The 22,275-nt window shown below is 38.5% G+C and overlaps 1 protein-coding gene across 2 annotated transcripts in view; it reads left to right on the top strand.

Annotated features, from left to right (window-relative positions):
• Positions 1–22,275, top strand: part of LOC114230761 (putative selection and upkeep of intraepithelial T-cells protein 1 homolog) — a 45,728-nt gene that overhangs the window by 5,247 nt on the left and 18,206 nt on the right. For both annotated transcript variants that reach the window (XM_054721236.1, XM_028142222.2), the window contains exons 2-4: positions 14,916–14,993; positions 16,610–16,954; positions 21,618–21,899. In XM_054721236.1, the coding sequence (XP_054577211.1) occupies positions 14,921–14,993; positions 16,610–16,954; positions 21,618–21,899 (700 nt within the window). In that variant the 5' untranslated portion in view covers positions 14,916–14,920. The remainder of the gene's footprint in view (positions 1–14,915; positions 14,994–16,609; positions 16,955–21,617; positions 21,900–22,275) is intronic.

The raw sequence follows: 22,275 nt of genomic DNA, 5'->3' as shown, positions 1-22,275 counted from the left end.
TAATTTGTAGTATCTGAAATAAAATTTATTTTATTTATTGGTGTTATTTTCTGTAGTCTTATTATATTTATTTATTTATTAGCTTTAAGGTTTTGTTTTTATGTAGATTCCATAGGTTTTTCTATACATATATTCATGTTACCAGTTAATAGAATAAGTGTTACATTTTTCTTTCTGATCTTTATGCCTTTATTCTTGTCTTCTTACACTGGATTGGATAAGTACAATATTAAATAGAAGTAATAAGATCAGACATACTTGCTTTAGGCTCTAGCTTAACAGAAAGTGTTTAGCATTCCATCATTAAGTATGACATTAGCTGTAGGTTTTCTATAAATACCTTTTATCAGACTAAGAGAGTTTTATTCTATTTATATTTTGAAAAAATTTGTTATGTGTTGAGTTTTGTGAAATAATTTTTTTCTGCATCTGTTGAGATGATCATATAATTTTTGTCCTCTATTTTGTTAATGATGTAAATATTCTGTTCCACTTTTTTTTGTTTTTTTACCTTTTCTTCTCTTTTAAGTTCAGTTTGGATTCTAGTTTTCACTCTTCAGGTTTACTGCCCCCCCCTTTTTTTTATGGTGTCCTATTTGTGGTAGACCCATTTAAATTAACTCGTTTTTAAAAAAAATTTTATTATTGAAAGTATTACATATGTCCCCCTTTCCCTTCTAAATTAACTCTTTCTATATAATATCATGTATTTATATTTATTATTTTTTAAACAGTGTCCATATTTCTGGAGAAATTTTTCATCTGGTCACTCATATTGTACTTTTCTAACTAGATATTTTATTATATTTATCATAATTATCTTAAAGTTCTTGACTTGTAAATCAAATATCTAAGCCATCTCTAGGTCTGCTTCTACTGACTCTTTCCTCTCTTGATGAGTCACATGTTATTGCTTGTTCATATCTGATAAACTTTTATTGCATGTCAGACAATGATGTGCTAATTCTAAGTACTGAATGCTAACTCTAATCATATAAAGATATGTTTCTTCTTTTGTCAGGCTTTTAATGGGGGGGGGGGGCTAAATTAATCTAATTTGTAGTTGACCTGCATCATGGCAATTTCAGCTTTTGTTTCATTTAGTTTCACTACTTACTTGAAATGCTGTGGGCATGTGATCAGAATTTCCTTTAAAAGGAATCTGGGAGCAAGTTGTATGAGATATCTTTATGCTCTACAACCCAGTTGTCATCTTCCTGATCTCTGAGACATCTTTCTCTGATTTATATTCAAACTGCAAGCTTTTTGGTTCACTGAGGAATTCTTTTTGCTCTCTTGTTATATTTAGTTGTTCCATTTCTTAGAAGATCTTTCACTGCCCTCTTTCTCTGCCCCAAGCTGTTAGAAGGCCAATGCAATGCTACTGATGAATGAGTCTCTAGGAAGAATTTCTCTCATATTTTCTACCTTTCCCTCAATCTTCAGCAACCAATGTCTTGTACTTGAGGGACATCCTGCATGCCTCAGGTGGTCTCTCTCTTACCTCTTATGCCGTGTCCCCAGTTTTTCGTACACTACTCTCATGCACTAATTGAATTCCCATGGGAAAAAGTTGGTGTTATATATAGACTTGCTCTGTGGCAAGAGCTATTCTAATCTATCAGCTCAGCCCACATATGACTGTTAAAAGTTTAGTTTATTTTGTCCATGGTAAATTTTCCTCCTCTGAAAATTTCACCAGAGATGAAAGAAACTAGAAACAGGTCTTTTTTCAACTGGATTTCCGCCCCCCTGGAATTTAGTTCATTAGGTTTCTTTGAGTTCTTAGCTCTCTCATGGTCTTTACAAAGCTATAATTTTATAGCTTATTAACATTCTCATTTTTAGGGTGGAAGTAACAGTCTCTTATTACCTAAAAAAATGAAACAATTTTCAATTTTTATCAATGTCTCAAGAATAGTACAAAGAACAAATATGCCCAGAGACTCCATAAAAGTATTATTATTTGTTCCAATAAAGTTCTTTTTAGCAGAAGATTCCAATCCAAGATTATACATAGTGTCTACTTTTCAGGTCTCTTTAGTCTTCTTAAGTCTGGAAAATTGCTTCAAATTTTCTTTCACTTTAGTGACCTGGGCATGTTTTATAATTATAGAACATTTATTTTGTAGAACATTTCAACTTAAATTGGTGTGATGTTTCTCCTTGATTAGACTCAAGTTAATAACTTTAGGCTGAAATACAACATAATTAACCCTATGTTAGTCTCATTGCATTATGACTGGTGGAATATGATGTTGATTTATCCTATTTCTGGTAGGAACTTTGATCACTTGATTAAAATGTTGTCTTCCATTGCAAAAATAAATTTTACATATTTCCCTCATTTTTATTGATAACTATTTTGTGGGGGAGATTATGTAAAATCTCATTTCTCTTTTTACTTTTACCTATTACATTTTAGTATTCATTAATGTGACTTATCAAATTAATTATTATGATGATGGTTGAAATGGGTGATTTTCTAATTTCCTCATTCCTACTTACTTAGTATTCGACTGTAAGAAAAATTTTATTTATTTATTTATTTATTTATTTATATGTTTACATCAGTTTGAACTCATGGGTTTCTATTTTATTCAACAGATATAATCCATAACTATATTATTTACTTTGAAGCTCAAATTGCCCCAAGTTAGGCAGTGAGAGTCCTGAATTCTGTGTCCCCATCATATATTAATTTAAGGCTCATCTTGTTCATGTGTTTGTTTTTACACTATGACTCTGGAATTAGTTATTTGTCTAAAGAACTGTGATTCCATTGAGAATGGAGTGGTATTTAGAGACCAAGAACTGGGTGCTATATATACTCAGTGCTACTGAAGTGCTAGTACTCCTAGTCCCTCTCAGTGGACAGAGATCAGAAAGAAAGAAAGGAAAAAAGAAAGGAAGGAAGGAAGGAAGGAAGGAAGGAAGGAAGGAAGGAAGGAAGGAAGGGAGGAAGGAATTATATACATATATAATTTTATTGCTCTTTATATATGTATGAATATGTGTATATATGTGTGTCTATCTACACTAATAAAAGAGAAAGATGCAAATTGACTGTACCTTTGTGACACCCACCAGCCAATCAGGAGTGGGTATGCAAATCAACCCAACAAAGATGGTGGGTTAATTTGCATATGCAGGTGCCAAGCGGTCAGAGGTGTTACACACCACCCCAGCCGCTCCGGGCTTCTGTGCAGTGTGGGAAGGCAGAAAGGCGACTTTGGGCCGGAGCGAAGGCAGTGCCGGCAGCCAGGGGAAGGAAGGCCCATTCTTGCACAGATCTTCATGCCAATTGTATATAGACACCATATTTTTCTTTGTTTTTACCTTATCCTTTGCTGTGTTATGATTCAATGTGGATTTATGTTTCTATAGATTTTATTTGTATGATTTCATGTTAAACCTTGAATAAATGCTTCCTTATATATAGATAGACACACATACACACATATTTATACATTTATTCTCTATCTACCTATATATATATTAAAACCCATGCCTTTAAACCAATTATTCTAACACAAAGTCACAGAATCTATTCTAGCTTTCTTTCAATATTTGTAGCTCCTTTATTATATTGTAAAAGGCCTGGCTCCTATTATTTCATTATTTGTTGTTTTTTAAAAGTTCTTGACTGATTTTACTATGAGGTAATGATAAGCAAGTTGTTCTGGAAGGTTATATTTTTTTCTTAGTATTAGTTTGTTCCTTAAATGTTTGATTTGATTAAATTCACTAGTAAAGTTATGTGTGCTGTTAGTTTTCTGTATAAAAAGATTTTAATTATAAATGTAATTTCTTTAATAAATATCCACTATTTATATTTCCTATTTCTTGTGTCAGCTTTATTTCTAGTTTCCCACTTAATGTGCATTGTAAATTTATTGTCATAAAATGTTCACAATATTTATTTAATTTCTACCAGAATACCTTCTTTACACAAACAATACTGGCAATTTGCTTTCCCACATTCTTTTCTGCTGTTTTACCAAAGATATATCAATTTTGTTCATCTTTTTATTTAAAAAAAATCTTTATAATTTAATTGATTTTTCTCCATGTTAATTTTCTATTTCATTGATTTCTATTCTTGTTTTTATTTAACTTCTTCTACCTTCTAAAAGTTTGTTTTGCTTCTGTTTTCCAGCTCCTTAAGGTAGAAGCTTAGACATGAATTTAATCCTTTAAATTTTTTCACATAGGCATTTAAAACTACAATTCTCTATCTAAACTCTGCTTTAGCTGCACACTACATATGTTGAAGTGCTGTGTTTCAATTCACATTTAGCTCATAATATTTTCTAATTTCTCTTCTGAATTTTTTTGACACATGGACTATTTGGTAATGCATTGTTTAAATTTCAATTATTTGACTATTTTCTAGATTAAAACAATGGTTTCTATTTTACTTTCCTAAAATAAGAGGACTTATTCTTTAGGATTTTAATTGTTTGGAATTAATTGTGACTTGTTTTATGTATTTGATCTGTCATGGTGTATGTTCAGTTTCTGGATATAATCTTCTATAAATATAATTTTATTATTCAACTTCTTTATTTTGCTCATTTGATGGGTGAAAAATTGCATTTACCTGATTAGTAGTGAGATTATGAATTTCTTTATACAGATTTATCTGTTCAAGTCTACCCTTTGATGGATTTCTTTTTCATACAATTTAACAATTTATTCATTATTAGCATAGATATTTAATTTAAAGTTGTAAAATTAATTTTTCCATATATTTTGTACTTTGTGGACTTATTAAGAAATCCTTTTCACTCCAATGTCACAAGACACATTATCCTGAGTTTTTATTTACTCCTTTTTTCATAGAGTGAGCTGTTTTCTTCAGGAATCCATCTTTGTTCAACTGATAGGTAGTTCTACCTGTTTTAGTCAGGGTTGTGGCGGAGAACAAAAGGCAGATTCAGATTAAATTCTGAAGATAACCAAATGAAGAAAATGTTTATTCAAGAGTAACTGGAATTAAGTGAGCTAACAAGATCCTCAAGATCTGGCTAATGATGAGTTATCTCCCCTCATCATGAACAACAAAGGACAAAATAGTGTTTCCAAAGCCTGAGAGATCCAGAACCTTGTGTGATGGGCCATGAGCTGGCTCTGTAGTTGTAGAGAATGAGCCCATTGGCTGAAGTGTGGGCCAAAATGAAAGGGAGCAGGAAAGAGATAGCCTGGCCTCTTCCCAATCTTTTTTTAAAAAAATATGTATTTTTAAATTGATTTTGAGAGAGAGGAAAAAAGAGAGGAAAAGAGAGATAAAACATAGAAGAGAGAAGAACATTGTCATGAGAGAGTAACATCATTGATCAGCTATCTCCTGCATGTCCCCTACTAGGGATTAAGCCCACAACCTGGGCATGTGCTCTGACCATGAATCAAACCAGTGATCTCTTGGTTCCAGGGTCAATACTCAACCATTAAGCCACACCCAGCTGGGCCTTTTCCCAATCTTTAGTCCCCTTTCTATGGCAAAAGGACCCCAAATTATTGAGTTGGTAGAGGTCAGCTATGCAAACTACATAGGAAGGAAAAGAAGTGTAAGAATGGTTCTGAAGGGACAAATGGAGAAAGTACAGCTTATACCACATATATTAAATGCTGCAGGTAGTGTTTTTGACTCTCTATTCTGTTTCATTTGGATTTGAGTTTTCTAATACCAGGACTACTGTGTGTGTGTGTGTGTGTGTGTGTGTGTGTGTGTGTGTGTGTGTATTTTCTTCTACTATAGTTAATTAATATATAGTAGAATGAATCAAAAAACTTTGTTGTTCTATAATTATCTTAGCTATTAGTAAATATTAATTCTTTCCCATAATTTTTAGATTAAACCATTTTATTATTTCTAATATTCTACTACACTGTATTAGAACTACAGTGAATCTATATATTAATATGAGATAATTTAAAATGTTAATATTTTTTCCTCCATGAATATTATGTAATTATCCAATTATTTAGGTATATAAGACATTTTTAAAACTCCAAAGAGAGCTCACACATTATTTAAATTAACTTAATTAAGCTGGAGGAAAGGAGTACTATTTTAAAAAATGTATTTGTATTTGTCCATCATCTTATCACTTTCTATGTAAATTATATCATCCATATTTATTAGTTTTTCTTCTTCATTTCTAATATTGCTACACTGACATCTTAATTTTCTAATTGTGTTAGATAAAAATTTTACTTAAAGAGAAAAATTCCAAATAATTTTCCTCATTAAATATACTTTTTATGGAGATGTCTATAGGTAGCCTTTATTAACATAACGATGATCCTTCCTATTTTCATTTTCAAAGACTGTATCCATCATGTACAATCTTCCCAGATACAAGATTCCTAAGATACTTTATTGTGAGTTTTCATCATAGAAAATTTAAATGATTCAGTCTTATGATACATAATAAAAACATTGTTTTATGCTCTATTTTCAAGAAGAGGCAAGTCAAGTTAAAACTTGTGCTTGAGAGTTGTTATTGAATCCTGATGGCAAAAATGAGTTTGAACAAAGTCCTACACACTGGGTGGGGTTGCCACCTTCAGATTTTTCTTGTGAGGGGAAGCTGTTGTACACAGGTATTCATGTATGTTGTACATGTGTTTAAGGGTGTGAGGAGGCTATACAAAATATCTGGAAGGAATCTAGGTCTTTAACAATCTAGAGAAGCTGACCTACCAGTCTTGAAATGTGTGCCTTTAGCTTTCTTTGATCATGTTTAAGAAAATCTTAAAGATAAATATTGAATAGGTAGAAATAATATTTATAATATATTTGAATTAAAGAATAACAATAAACTGAACAACCATGTAACTGCAACCCAAACCCATTTAAGAAAAAAAAAAAAAGAGACATAACAGTTTCATCATTAAACAAGATGAAAAAAGACCAAAGGTGGGTTTCCAAGGTTTACAAAGGTGGGGCAGCTCCTTCTGTTTTACTTGGTGCTCCATCATCTTCAGCCTCTGGCTTCCACTTCAAGATTCAAGGTAGGTATGAAGTATAGCTATCAGGATGACATTCAGTCTGACTCCAAGGAGGAAGAGAAGAAGCTGTGACTCCTTCCTTTAGGGATTAAAGAATGTTGTTTACAGTTCTGTTTGCATTGCTTTGGCCAGAAATCAGTTATACAGCTTCACCTTGCTGCCAGGAATCTGAAGTGTAGCTTTATTTGAGTTGTTCAAGTTCCTTCATACACACTGGATGTTCTTCACTAAGGAAGGAAGAGAAAATGATTCTGTTTAAGAGACAACTAGTGATTTGTATAATAAGGATTAATTAATATATTTTAGATACTGATCCTATGTTAGTAGTAGGTGTTTCAAATGTCTTCTTCTATATCAGAACTTGCCATTTTACTTGCTTTATAATATCTTTAGATAAATACACTGTTAAATTTAATGGAGTTGAGTTTTCCATTGCCATTTTATTCATAGTTTGAGAAATTTGTCCATATTCCAATTTCATAAAAAATATATTACTATTATCTCCAGATCCAGTCATGCTGTTCCAAATGGTAAGAGTTCCTTCTAAGCAAAATAAGCCAGAGAAAGACAAATACCATATGATCTCACTAATACATGGAATCTAACGAACAAAATAATCTGATGAACAAAATAGAATGAGAGGCATGGATATATGGAACAGACTGACAATGTCAGAGGATAGGGAGGTGGGGAGGACTGGATAAAAGGAAGAGCAGAGATTAGCCGAAGAACATACTGTATATGCAACAATGTGGTGAAGGTCCAGGGGAGGTTGGGGTGGGGGCTGGATGGAGGTGAACATTCCCAGAGGGGAATGAGGGACATCTGTAATAAAATCAACAATAAAAAGGAAAAAATATATTACTATAAAATTATTCAACATTTTTATAGCTTTGACTTAGCTTATTTATAGCTTATAGATTTAGAATCTCTACTTCCTCTGTGCAGCTGTCTCAGCACCATTCATAGAAAGTAATTATTTTCTTAATTGATTTGCAATGCTACTTCTATCATGGATAAGGTTTCCATGTGTGTTTGGATCTATTTTGTTGATTTACCTATTCATCAATTTCTACATTAATATCACAGCTCTTTCTTATTACAATAATTTTATTTTATTTTATTATTTATTTATTTATTTATTTTTGAATTTTTTGAATTTTTTTATTTTAATAAATCTTTATTGTTCAGATTATTACAGGTGTTCCTCTCCCCCCCACCATAGCTGCCCTCCACCTGACTCCCCACCCCCCCCATGTCCTTACCCCCCGCCACTGTCTTCATCCATAGATGTAAGATTTTTTTTGTCCAATCTCTTCCCACACCCCTCAGACCCCCTTCCCCTGAGAATTGTCCATCCTCTCCCTTTCTATGTTCCTGATTCTATTATATTCCCCAGTCCATTCCGTTCTTCAGAATTTTTATTCACTTGATTTTTAGATTCACTTGTTGGTAAGTATGTATTTGATGTCTTTTTGTTGTTCATAATTTTTACCTTTACCTTTTTCTTCTTCTTCCTCTTCTTAAAGAATACCCTTCAGCATTTCATGTAATCCTGGTTTGGTGGTGATGAACTCCTTTAGCTTTTTCTTGTCTGTGAAGCTCTTTGTCTGACCTTCAATTCTGAATGATAGCTTTGCTGGGTAGAGTAGCCTTGGTTGTAGGTTCTTGCCGTTCATCAATTTGAATATTTCTTGCCACTCTCTTCTGGCCTGCATAGTTTCTGTTGAGAAATCATCTGACAGTCGTATGGGTACTCCCTTGTAGGTAACTAACTGTTTTTCTCTTGCTGCTTGTAAGATTCTCTCTTTGTCTTTTGCCCTTGGCATTTTAATTATGATGTGTCTTGGTGTGGTCCTCTTTGGATTCCTCTTGTTTGGGGTTCTGTGTGCTTCCTGGACTTGTAAGTCTATTTCTTTCACCAGGTAGGGAAAATTTTCTGTCATTATTTCTTCCAATAGGCCTTCAATATCCTGCTCTCTCTCTTCTTCCGGCACCCCAAAAATCCTGATGTTGGTACGCTTAAAGCCATCCCAGAGGCTCCTTACACTATCCTCACACTTTTGGGTTCTTCTTTCTTTCCGCCTCTCTGGTTGGGTGTTTTTTGCTTCCTCATATTTCAGATCTTTGGTTTGACTCTTGAGGTACATTGATTTATAGTTGAATTTCTGTATATTCTTTATTTCAGACAGTGTATGCTTAATTTCTGACTGGTCCTTTTCCATTTTTTTGACATTCTCATTAAGGTCCTTGGAGGTCTCTTCAAGTTTCTCAAAGGTTTTTAGGAATGGAGAGGACCTTATAAATGTGGTTCTGAACTCTGTGTCGTCCAGTAGTTTACTTTCCTCCATCTCTCCTATTTGTGACATTTTTCTGTGTCTCCGCATTTTGGCTACCTCCCTGTGTTGATGGAGTGGCTTTGTGTGGTCAGTGACCTATAGGGGCCAGTAGCTCAGCTTCCCCAATCACCTGAGGTGGTTGCTCTTGGTACACCCCTTTGTGGGCTGAGTGCAAAGTCTTAGTGTAGTTAAGCCTTGATTGCTGTTGGTACACTGGGAGGAATTGACCTCCAGGCCAATTGGCTGTGAGGACCCGCTGTATCTATAACGGCAGAACTGCTGCGCTGTAGACATGCTTATGGTACAGGCCTTGTTTCAGTGGGGTTTTGGTGCTCAGTGAGTCCGCCTCCCGAATGTGTCACTTATGGATGTGAGGAGTTGAAATCTGGTGTCTCACACTGACCACTAGGTGCATTGGCTTCTGGATCTCCAATGGGGTGCAGTTCAGCTACTGTCTGAGAACTGCAGCCCTCTCCTCCCTGCTTGGAGTTTGGAGGCCTTGGAGCTGTCTGTACTGGGTTGCAAGTTTACTAGCTTAAACTGCCTGCAATAGAGAAGGCCATTCATATGCAAAAGCCACTGCTTGGAGCTTGGGTGTATTTGTAGGTTATGCGGGGCGGAGTCTCAGAGAGTCACTAGGCTAGGGTGAGGCAAACAGCGATGGCTGGCAGTGAGCCTTCTCTGCCTACCACCATGTCCCCGTGTCCCTGTGTCTCGCGCCCCAGCAAACGATTATTCTTGCGTGCAGCTCTGCAATCAAGCCACCTTCACTTTCTTACCCAATGGCAGACAGCCCAGCTTCTCCCCAGAAGCTGAATTTCAGAGAGGTCGAGAGCTTGTCTCTCTTCAGGTTGAAGAAAGCAACGCCTACCACCAACCGGCTCTGGTGACAGCCTGTTTCGCACACGCGTGCATGCACCCGTACCTCAGTTTTTCAGCATTTGCACCCTGAGTGCTCCATCTAGTTGTAGGAGCTTCCACTCAGCCAGCTTTCCTGTGGTTCTGGGTGATAAACATTTTGTCTTTTAGTTGTATATTTGAAATTGTTGTGGACGGCAACAGTTCAGATGTTTACCTACACCGCCATCTTGGATCTCCCTACAATAATTTTATAAGTCATGATATCATTTCACTCAGATTTTATCACATTATTTTTCTTTATTTTAAACTATTTTCATTATTGACATTATTACAGATGTCTCCATTTTTTCTTCCTTTGCTCACCTTCATCCGGCCCCTGCCCGCCTTACATCTGGCCATCACCACACTGTTGTCTGTGTCTATGGGTTATGCATATACAGTATGTTCCTTGGCTAATCCTTTTACATGTTTTTCATTCAGTCCTTTACTCCCCCCTTTCCTCTGACATTGTCAGTCTGTACCATGTATCCATACCTCTGGTTCTATTTTTCTTGTCAGTTTATTTTGTTCATTAGATTCCATATCTTGGCTCTTTTTTGACCCAACACTATCCTATCTATGTTTTGGAGTCATAATTTTAAGATTTGTAATACAAAACAACAACCAAAAAATTAAAAATTTTGACTGAGAGTGCATTGAATCTATAGAATATGTTATGTAGAAGTCTATGATATTGAATTTTCTAATCCATAAACACCATGTTGTGTCTCTGGGATTTTGGAATACTGATGTAGTATCTTTCAATAGATAGTATTATAATAGAATGTCATAATTTCACTAATAAAAATTTTGCATTTTTGGTACATTTATTCTTGAGGAATTTATATTTTTGTTGCTGTTTTTAACAATTATAATTGCAAAAAGCTATATATGTTAACTCTTGTTGGCAGAAATGCAAGTAATTTTATAATAAAGAAACAAAGTAAGTATTTAGAAAAATATTATTTTCTACGTAAAATCACAAATTGTTTAACAATCAGTTATTAACATTTTGTTTATACGATTGTTTGTTGAATGTTGATATTATTTTGGGTTATATATGTAGGCTTACTGTTAAGATATTTATATTCCTAATTTAGTTATTACCAATAATGTCATCATGAAGTTTACTAGAGGCCTGCTGCATGAAATTTGTGCACAGAGGCGGGGGGTGGTCCCTCAGCCCAGCCTGCACCCTCTCCAATCTGGGCCCCCTTAAGGGATGTCCGACTGTCCAACTAAACGAGCAGTCAGATTCCCTCTCACAATCCAGGATTGCTGGCTCCCAACCACTTGCCTGTCTCTGCCTGATTGCCCCTAACCGCTTATGCCTGCCAGCCTGATCACCCCCTAACCACTCCACAGCCAGCTGGATCGATGCTTAACTGCTCCCTGGCCAGCCCGATTGCCCCTAACTGCCCTCCCCTGCCAGCCTGGTCACCCCTAACTGCCCTCTGCTGCCAGTCTGGTTGCCCTTAACTGTCCTCCCTTGCAGGCCAGGTCACCCCCAACTGCCCTCCCCTGTCAATCTGGTTGCCCCTAACTGTCCTCCCCTGCAGGCCACACTCCCCCGCAACTGCCCTCCCCCACAGGCCTGAGTCCCCCCCAAACTGTCCTCCCCTGCAAGCCTGGGCCCCCCACAACTGCCCCCTCTGCAGACCTGGTCTCCCCCTAGCTGCCCTCCCTGCTGGCCTAATCGCCTCCAACTGCCCTTCCCTGCAAGCCTTGTTCCCCCCAACTGCCCTCCCCTGCTGGCCTGGTCCCCCAAAACTGCTCTCCCCTGCAGGCCTGGGCCCTCGCCAGGTGTCCTCCCCTGCAGGCCTAGTACCAATAAACTGCCCTCCCCTGCTGGCCTGGTCACCCCGAACTTCCCTCCCCTGCTGTCCTGGTCCACCTCAACTGTCCTCCCCTGCAGGCCTGGTCCCCCGCAACTGCCCTCCACTGCAGGCCTGGATCCCCTCAAACTGTCCTCCTCTGCAGGCCTGGTCCCCCCCAACTGCCCTCCCATGCAGGCCTGGGTCCTCCCAAACTGTCCTCCCCTGCTGTCCTGGTCCCCCTCAACTGCTCTACCCTGCAGGCCTGATCCCCCTCCCCCAACTTCCCTCCCCTGCTGTCTTGGTCCCCCTCAACTTCCCTCCCCTGCAGGCCTGGTCTCCCCCAACTGCCCTCCCCTGCAGTCCTGTTCCCCCGCAACTGCCCTCCCCTGCAAGCCTGGGTCCCCCCAACTGTCCCCAACTGCCCTCCCCTGCCAGCCATCTTATGGCGGCCATCTTTTGTCCACATGGGGGCAGCCATCTTGTGTCTTGGAGAGATGGTCAATTTGCATATTACTCTTTTCTTAGATAGGATTGTACATGTCCCTTGGTCATATATGCATGTATTTATCTGATCATACATCCAGATGTAGAATTGCTGGATCACAGGCTGTTTATTTTCAACTTCAGTGGAAGATGCTAAAGTGCTTTCAAATACAGTCGTCCTTCTTATCTGTGCTTTCACTTTAGGAAGTTTCAGTTACCCATGGTCAACCAAGGCTCAAAAATATTCAATGGGAAATTCCAGAAATAAACAACTCCTAAGTTTTTAATTGCATGCCATTCTGAGTAACATGATGAATTCTCGCACTGACCTGCTCCATCCCACCTAGGACATGAATCATCCCTTTGTCCAATGGAACCACACTGCTTATGCTACCCACACATTAGTCATTTAGCAGCTCTCTTGGTTATCAGATCAACTATTGTGGTAACACAGTACTTGGTTCAAGTAGCTCTTACTTTACCTAATAACAACTCCAAAGTGTAAGAGTAGTAATGTTGGCAATACATACGTATATGTCAAAGAGAAGCTGTAAGTGTATATATAGGGGTCAATGCTATCTATAGTTTCAGGCATTAACTGGGGGCCTTAGAATGTATCCCCTACAAATAAGAGTGTACTGACGTATCATTGTACCAATGCATTCAAACTGGACATGAACATGAGGAATGCCCAGGACACATTATACCACAGCCTCATAAAACTTGGCATTGTCAGCCTTTTCCACTGTAGCCATTCTGGTGGGTGTGACAATTATATTGTGGTTTTATTATGTATTTTTCTGATTCTTAATGAGGTTCTACATCTTTTCTTATCTTTACTGCTATTGAGGTATTTTCTATGTTAAGACTGTTCAGGTCCCTTGTCTATTTTTCTTTTGGCCTATCTGTTCTAAAAGTCATTTGTGTCATTCAAATTTTAAAAATATATATCCAGGATATGAGCTCTTTTATCATTTGAAGTTTTGCAAATACCCCCAATCTGTGTCATTGCTTTCAGCTAATTATTCTTTCCAATTCCATTTTCTTTTTAATGGATAGATTAAACCATTGTAAGACACATCTAACTTGCAACTTTTCTCTCCTTTAATACATCATTTTATATTCTTGTACTATAAAACACAAATCTCAAAATGGAATCACATCATTTATATTTGCATATAAGCACTCCATATTCTAGCACGTCAAATCTAATATTTTATTTATTAACGTATTTGAGATCCTTCATCAATCCAACTTCACTTAACTGTTGATTATATGAACAAATATGTCCCTCTCAATCCAGCATGCTAATGCCTATCTCCATATCATAGCAGTGTCGCCTTTTTTCTATCTAGGGTTCCTAGAAAAAGAGCCCAAACTTATTACTAAGAGTTTATTAGAAGGGGGTTGCAGTTTAGGAGCCTGGCTAGTGTGACTCAGTGGTTGAGTGTCCACTCATGAACCAGAAGGTCATGGTCAGGGCACATGCCTGGGTTGTGGGCTCAACCCCCAATAGGGGGCATGCAGGAGGCGGCAGATCATTGATTCTCTCTCATCACTGATTTTTTTTTCTCTCTCTCTTCCTCTTCCTTTCTCTCTGACATCAACAAAAACATTTTTTTAAAAAGTGAGGGGGGAAATTAGGAAATAAAGCAAGAGAGGAGTAGCATTTATCTGCTTGCTTATTCCTATTACCTGTTAATATCCCCATATATCTTACATCTGAGTGTTTTGACTTAGCTCTTCTGGGCAGCTACTGGGGAGTCTAGATTCCACCTCCCTGATGTGGCATTTCCTTTGAATGTGGAAATAGTGGGTGAGGCCAGAAATTCCATAGATTCAGATTTGTCAGACCCTGCTAACACAGTGATCTTATCAATGTTTTTCTAAAGCTGGCCTATCCCCCACAGCAGAAGGCACACAGTGTCCCCTTTAGGAAATGAGGCCACATCAGAAGCAGCAGCCAGGGCTCTCCATTGACCAAGTGGCTCAGGCCAAGGGACAGATGAGGCCGAGTGGAGATGTACATAGCTGGGTTCTGTTTACCTTTATGTTCTCGTCTACCACAGCTGCCCTTCAGAATAGTAATCTAAGGAAAGCAACGAGCCACAGTAGAGCACAGGAAAGAAGGAGAAAAAGAAAGCATCTCAATGGGTCTGACATTTGTGGTTTGACTAAGTCATTTGGTTGCACATCAAAGGGAATTCTCTAGAAAGACAGGATTTCAAAATTCTCTCTCTCTCTCTCTCTCTCTCTCTCTCTCTCTCTCTCTCTCTCTCTGTGTGTGTGTGTGTGTGTGTGCGTGTGTGTATTACCATGATTCTTGCTGCCTGATCCCCATTGCTATTTCATTTTCCAGGTGTGATGGAGCCTTCACTTTCCTGTGTACCTGGATACTTTGTGTCCTTTCTCCTCTTACAGATGGTGCTCACCTCGGGTAAGGACATCTATTCTTTTTCATGGTGTGTCACAGTGATAAAGAAAGATCATGGAGGAAAATGACCCTGAGGGAAATGAGGACGTTTTCTCACTGATGTTTTTCTGGTTCCACCCTTTTTGTTGTAGTATAGAGGATAGAAAGGAGGCTGTAAACAACTTGTGATTAAGAAATGTTATTTCAGTGACTGAATCTTTCTCAGCCCCGACTCCATCCACAGTGCTGTAATGATGTGCCTAGGAGATGAGACAGATAAATTCTCACTGGCAAATCATAATGAATATACCCCTTATGTTTAGGAACAAAACACAGTCATTTATGTGACTACCAGTTTAGTTTTGAATTAGAAGTTTAGTAGAACCTCAGGTAAAGCGCTGGATCTGTCCACAAATTTTTCTTATTGCAGTAGACCTTAAGTCTCATCATTCAGATTCCTTATGGTGAGAAGGAAAAATGTTGTCGGCAGAGACAGGAATGAATTTGGCATAGTTGAAAGAAGCCAAAACTCAGAGCATTGGAGGAGCTGTGTGATAGTCACCTATAGGTTTATAACAGGTTATCCCCCAAATGAATGTTTTCAAGCAACCAACATTTTATTACATTTCACAGTTGGTGGGTCAGGAATTCTGGCTAGCACTTTCTTCTGTTCCACGGGACACAGACTGAGGTCACTTGGTGTATTCAGCTGGTGGGCAGGATGGTCTGAAGAACCCAGGGTGGTTTCTTTCATGTCTGGAACTTTGGTGGAGTAGGCTGGAAGGCTGGGATTATCAGATGGCATGTCAACACATGGCCTTTCTGCCATGGTGGACTCAGGGGAGTCAGACTTCATTTTGGCAGCTCATGGCTTCCAGAAAGAGTGTTAAAATATAATAAAGGAAATAAATTAAACGAATGAGAGCTGCTAATTTCTTAAGACAGGCTCAGAAATCATTGCAGGTCATCTGCCATATTCTACTGAGCAAAGCAATCACAGAACATACAGTTTCAAGAGGAGGGGACATAGACCCTTTATCTTCATGGAAGGCACATCAAAAAATTTGTGGCCACCTTAATCCACCAAAAAGGATACTGAAAAAAGCAGCTGTGTGTTTGATAAGTAAAGGATATTGTTGGGCAATATTGGTTCACATCCTACCTCTAGACAATGGGAGAATCTCCCATTCCTTTGGTAAGTATTTACAGAGTGCCTAGTAGGCACAGACAGTGTTTTATGCACTGAGGATAATAAAGAGAATGTAAAAAGGAATAAGACAAAACTCTGCTGTTGCATGACTTACGTATTAGTGGGCCCTGAGAGAAAATAAAGACAGAAATTAACAATATCAGGTAGTTGTATGTGCTGTGAAGACATGTGTAGGTATGATTAGAGGAGATGATAAATGGGTACTCATACAAAATTTCCTAAGGAGTTGCCATTTAAGCTGGGACCTGAGAGATATGAGGCAGAGTGTGGATGTCAGAGTGGAGATACTCCTGAGAGTCAAATTCTGAGTCAGAAAGAACTTGGCATCAAGAACCAGAAAGAGGCCAATGTGTCTGGAGCAGAGGGGTCTCGGTGAAGCATTTTTCTGTGGCCTTCACACTAAAACCTCGGTCTCCCACTTCCTTCACAGAGCAGTTCACTGTGCATAGCTCCAGGAGCCGCCACGTGGTCCTGGTAGGCGAGCACACTGAGCTCAGCTGCCAGCTCTCCCCACCGCAGAGTGCGGAACACATGCAGGTGGGCTGGTATCGGGATCACTACCAGCCGATTTCCATTTACAAGAAGGAGAAAAAGCACTCTGGAAAAAGCACTCAGAACTATACAAATCACACAGTGCTCCTGAAGGATGCCCTGGGAGAGGGCAAAATGACCCTCAGGATCCATAATGCCAGTGTTATTGATGAGGGGAAGTACCACTGTTTCTTTAAAGATGGTGACATCTCTGAAGAGGCCGTCATGGATCTGAAGGTAGCAGGTAAGGGCAGAGGAGTCATCTCTGGGTTTTCTATGTAGTGCCGCTCTGGACCCACAATCCAGAATTCATGAATGGTGGGCCATGAGGAAAATATCTCAGGGTATTTAAAAAATCTATAACTTTTATAATGTACAGAAAAATACATAGAATAATGTCATAAACTAGATACTTGGTTAACAATTTATTATATTTACTTCAGATCAAGTTAATGTCACCTTTGTGCTCATCAATGATGCTATTCACTTGTTCCCTTTCCAAGAAGTAACCATTAAACTCATTGTCTCTTTTAGTTAACAAAAAGGCATTCATAAAAATATTATTATTTTGTGTGTTTTAAATTTGCACAACAGTATCATTATGCATATTCTATTGACCTGATTACACTCTTAGTTTTTTATTTTTATATCAATCAGTGTTTATTCAATTGGGTACAGTTCATTCTTTAACTGCAGTATAGTATTCCACTCCATAAATATATGACTATTGATTTATGTATTCCCATATCAATGGACATTAAGGTAGTAGACAAATTTCTGTTCTTATGTTAGACTGTAGTATTTGTGTCCAAGAGTTCTTTTAAAATATACAGCTTGCAGTTAAGTTACTAGGCCATGGTGTACAAATATCTTCAAATTATTAGCAGTTACCCACCAACATGATTGGATCAATTTATATTTGACTCAAGTCATGTAAAAGCTACATCCACACCGATACTTGAAATTACTATGTTTTTAAATGTTGGCAAGTTTTAAAAATATTTTTATTGATTTCAGAGAGGAAGGGAAAGGGAGAGAGAAAGAGAAATATCAATGATGAGAGATAATCATTAATCAGCTGCTTCCTGCACACCCCCTACTGGGGATTGATCCTAAAACCTGGGCATGTGCCCTGACTGGGAATCAAACTGTGACCTCCTGGTTCCTAGGTCGACGCTCATCTACTGAGCCACACCTGGCAGGGCAAACTTTGATTTTAGTTTAGCTTATCTTTAATAATAATAAAGTTTTATTTGTTATATAATAGAGACCTTTTTTTCTGATTCTTACCTGTTTATTATTTTTTCCCATTTTACTATTGAGTTCTGTGATATATATATATTTTAATTTGTGGAATTGTTCTTTATTCTGGATATTACAATTTAGTTTTTATTTATGTTGCAATTTTTTTTAGTCTACTGCCTTTTAAAAAATGTATGGTAACTTATTTTACATAGATTTAATTTTGATATTATTAAATTTATAGTCTACCAAATTATAATTTATCATTTGTGTCACATTTGAGAAATTTCTTCTTATCCTCATTTTTGAAGATATTTGCTTTAAATTTTTGAAGCTATATTTTCACATTTAATTCTTAATCTATATGGATTTTACCTTTGTGTCTTTTAATGAGCTAATAAAATATATATTTATTGACTATTCCCAAAAATTATAAGGTAATTCTGTCATCTACCAAGTCCATACCTCTGCATGGGTCTTTTTATGAGTTTTTATTATGATTACTTTTTAGGTCATCATTATCTAATTATCTATACCTAATACAATACTGCTTTTCTTAAATTACTACAGCAATGTGTCTTGGTTTGTGTAGGGTATATCTAATCTTGCTATCTTTCTCCAAAATTGTTTTAGCCCCATATAGTCTGAATTATAATTACAAAGTTAAATCCTCTTAGGAATTATGATTAAAATTGAATTGAACAAATAGACTAGTTTTGAGAGATTTGTCATGTTTCTTTATTACATCAGTGCACATTTACTCAGCCTTTTATTTTAGTTCAATTTATATTTCAGTTAAATTTGATATGTTTACCCATAAAGATCTTGTATAACTTTTGTCAGAATTCATTAGTTAATTTTTTTGGATTATGAATGAGATGGTATTGTTACAAAAATTAATGATTATGGTTGTAATGTAGAAATGTTGCTGATTTATTTTGTTTTATTTCAATGTTATTTACTTTTAAATAAAAACATCAAGATTCAAAATTTAATAATTTAAAAAATGCATAGTAAAGTCTCCCATATACTCCAATCTTACAGCTATGAATTTCACCTCCCACAGGAAACTAATGTGATTAACTTCTTACACACTACCTCTTGAGATATTTTACATTTATATGCATAATATGCATAAACATACATACGTCCATGCATATACAAACATACAGACATATATGTATTTATCTGTATATAAATTTTATATATCCACTAGAGGCCTGGTGCACAAAATTCGTGCATGGGGGGGGGATGTTCCTCAGCCCAGCCTTCACCCTCTCCAATCTGAGATCCCTCTCACAATCCAGGACTGCTGACTCCCAAATGCTTGCCTGCCTGCCTTCCTGATTGCCCCTAACTGCTTCTTCCTGCCAGCCTGATCACCCCCTAACCACTCCCCTACCAGACTGATTGATGCCTAACTACTCTCCTGCCAGCCTATATGCCCCTAACTGCCCTCCTCTTCAGGCCTGGTCCCCCCTAACTGCCCTTCCCTGCAGGCCTGGCCACCCCTAACTGCCTTCCCTTGCAGGCCTGGTCACCCATAACTGCCCTCCCCTGCAGGCCTGGTCCCCCCCACTGCTCTCCCCTGTAGGCCTGGGTCCCCCCAACTTCCCTTTCCTGCAGGCCTGGTCACCCCCAACTTCCCTCCTCTGCCAGCCTGGTCACCCCTAACTGCCCTCCCCTGCTGGCCTGATTGCCCCCAACTGCCCTCCCTTGCCGGCCTGGTCCCTCCCAACTGCCCTCCCCTGCTGGCCATTTGTGCTGGCCATCTGTGTCCACATGAGGGCAGGATCTTTGACCACGTGGGGGCAGCCATCTTGTGTGTTGGAGTGATGGTCAATCTGCATATTACTCTTTTATTAGATAGGATAGAGGCCTGGTGCATGGGTGGGGGCCAGCTGGTTTGCCCTGAAGGATGTCCCGGATCAGGGTGGGGGTTTCCTTAGGATGTGGGGCGGCCTAGGCGAAGGGCCTGTGGTGGTTTGCAGGCTGGACACGCCCCCCCCCCCCCCCCACCAGCGACCCAAATAGAGCCCCTGGTATCTGGGGTTTATTTATCTTCTACAATTGAAACTTTGTATCCTGGAGCAGAGCCAAGCCTTCTGCTTGCTCCGTGGTGGCAGCCATTTCTGTTGGAATTTATGTATCTTCTATAATTGAAACTTTGTAGCCTTGAGCAGAGGCCTGGGCTGGCCAGGTTGTGTGGAAAGCTTGGCTTCCTCCATCGTTGAGGGCAACCCTAGCCTCCTGCTCTTCTAGCTGCCGCCATTCCTATTTGGATTTATGTATCTTATATCATTGAAACTTTGTAGCCTTGAGTGGAGACCTAGGCTGGCAAAGCAGGCAGAAAGCTTGGCTTCTTCCATTACCGGGGAAACCCAAGCCTAACTCCTACTCTCTGTGGCCTCAGCCATCTTGGTTGGGTTTATTTGCATATTTGCTCCTGATTGGCTGGTGGGCATGGCTGGTGGGCATGGCTTGTCGGTGTGGTGGAGGTATGGTCAATATGCATATTACTCTTTTATTAGATAGGATAACTTCTTTTTAAATAAATGCTAATATACTACATACTTTGTTTTAAACTTGCTATTTTTTCTTAATAAAAAGAAATGAAAAAGATTCATATTATTATACTAGAGGCCCAGTGCATGATTAAATCATGCATGTGTAGGGTCCCCTAGGCCTAACCTGCCATCCAGGCCATATCCACTGCCCCGCAAAGCCTAGCATGCTCCACGGACACACAGCTCCCTGCTTTTGATCGCGGAGGAGCTGGATGCCTGTCTGCTGGTGCACCAGGCCTTTCAGAAGCCTCCTGCGAGGCGGAGGCTTCTGAAAGGCCTGGTGCCAGAGCGGACAGGCACCCAGCTCCCCTGCTTTTGATGGTCTGCGGCAGGACATGGGCTCGCTGCCCCAGAGGCCCCTTCTGTGCCACAGCACAGCCATGGCGCAGATGCTGAGCTCGCGCCGCCGCTGGCGACGCGAGCTCAGCGTCTCACTGGCCCAATCGTCCACCCCGGCCACTCCGAGTCCCGCCCCTCCGCGCCTTCTGGCCAATCGTGGGCATAGCGAAGGTAAGGTCAATTTGCATATTTGTCTATTATTAGGTAGGATGATTTTTTTTTTTTCCTATTCATTCTGTGGTTGCAATGTTTTCCATTGTGGGAATGCTTTAGAAATTATTTTACCTATACCTTATTAAAGAATATTCAAGTTGTGTTCCAGCTTTTGGTGTGCAAAAAATGCTCTAATAATTTAAGTAAATTACTACATATGTAATTTCACACCTCTTCAAATATTTTTCCCATTTTAAAAATCACATTTGCCTGTCTTAATTTATTTATAATATTTTAAAAATATTCTGGACTCACTCCTTTCTCAGATATATTATAAATGTTGTCTAGTCTGTAGCTTCAATTTTTTACCTTCTACATGTTGTCTTTTGTTGAACAAAAATTAACTTTCATAAAGTCAATCATCTCTTCCATCGTTAATACCTTTGATGCCCTGCTAGCTTGGGTGGTTATCTCTGCCCTATTTGTGGTCATCACCATTAAAGTTATGGCACACTCTGCCAGCCACAGAGAATGAAAAGGAACATTTACTTCTTTTATTCTTGAGTCCATACCAATAATTAATGTCAATTCTCTCTCTTCCTCTAGCTCTAGGCTTGGATATACAGATTAATGTCCAGGTTCCTGACACAGAAGGGCTCATGGTAGAGTGTAACTCAGGAGGGTGGTACCCACAACCCCAGATGAATTGGAGAGACAGCAGAGAGAATGTAATTCCAGCCTCATCAAAAATCTTCTCTGAGGATGGAGATGGATTATTGCACCTAAAGACAAGTGTTCTGCTAAAAAACAGTACCCATGGTCCTATCACTTGCTGCTTTCATAACCCAGTTACTGGTCAAGAGAAAAGGGCAAGTATTGTCCTACCAGGTGAGTACCTGTGGCTTAGTTCTACCAAGGAAGAATGGTTTTCATCAGTGTGACAAAATAAAGACAAAAGTAGGTGACATAATAAATGAGAAATTGCTTTATAAATAGTGAACTGCTGTAGACATGCAACATTTAAACCTTATTAAGTATCTAGACACAAGGAAAATACCAGATGCTCAGGGAGCCTGTTCTTAAAAATTGAAGGAACTGTAATAATTAGAGAAAAAAACCCTTATTCTGTTTAGCATCACAAGGCTTCAAAAGTTATATGTCATTTGACTTCTAGATTCACTATTTCTAGCTTTATGAACTTGGATGTCATGTAACCTTCAAGACCATTGATTTTTCTCATTTAGAGATGGTAACATATATTTTT

This window comes from Eptesicus fuscus, chromosome 9, assembly GCF_027574615.1.
Source record: "Eptesicus fuscus isolate TK198812 chromosome 9, DD_ASM_mEF_20220401, whole genome shotgun sequence".
Lineage (NCBI taxonomy): Eukaryota > Metazoa > Chordata > Mammalia > Chiroptera > Vespertilionidae > Eptesicus > Eptesicus fuscus.
The sequence above is the reverse complement of the archived record's forward strand: the minus strand, read 5'-3'. Positions and strand labels throughout refer to the sequence as shown.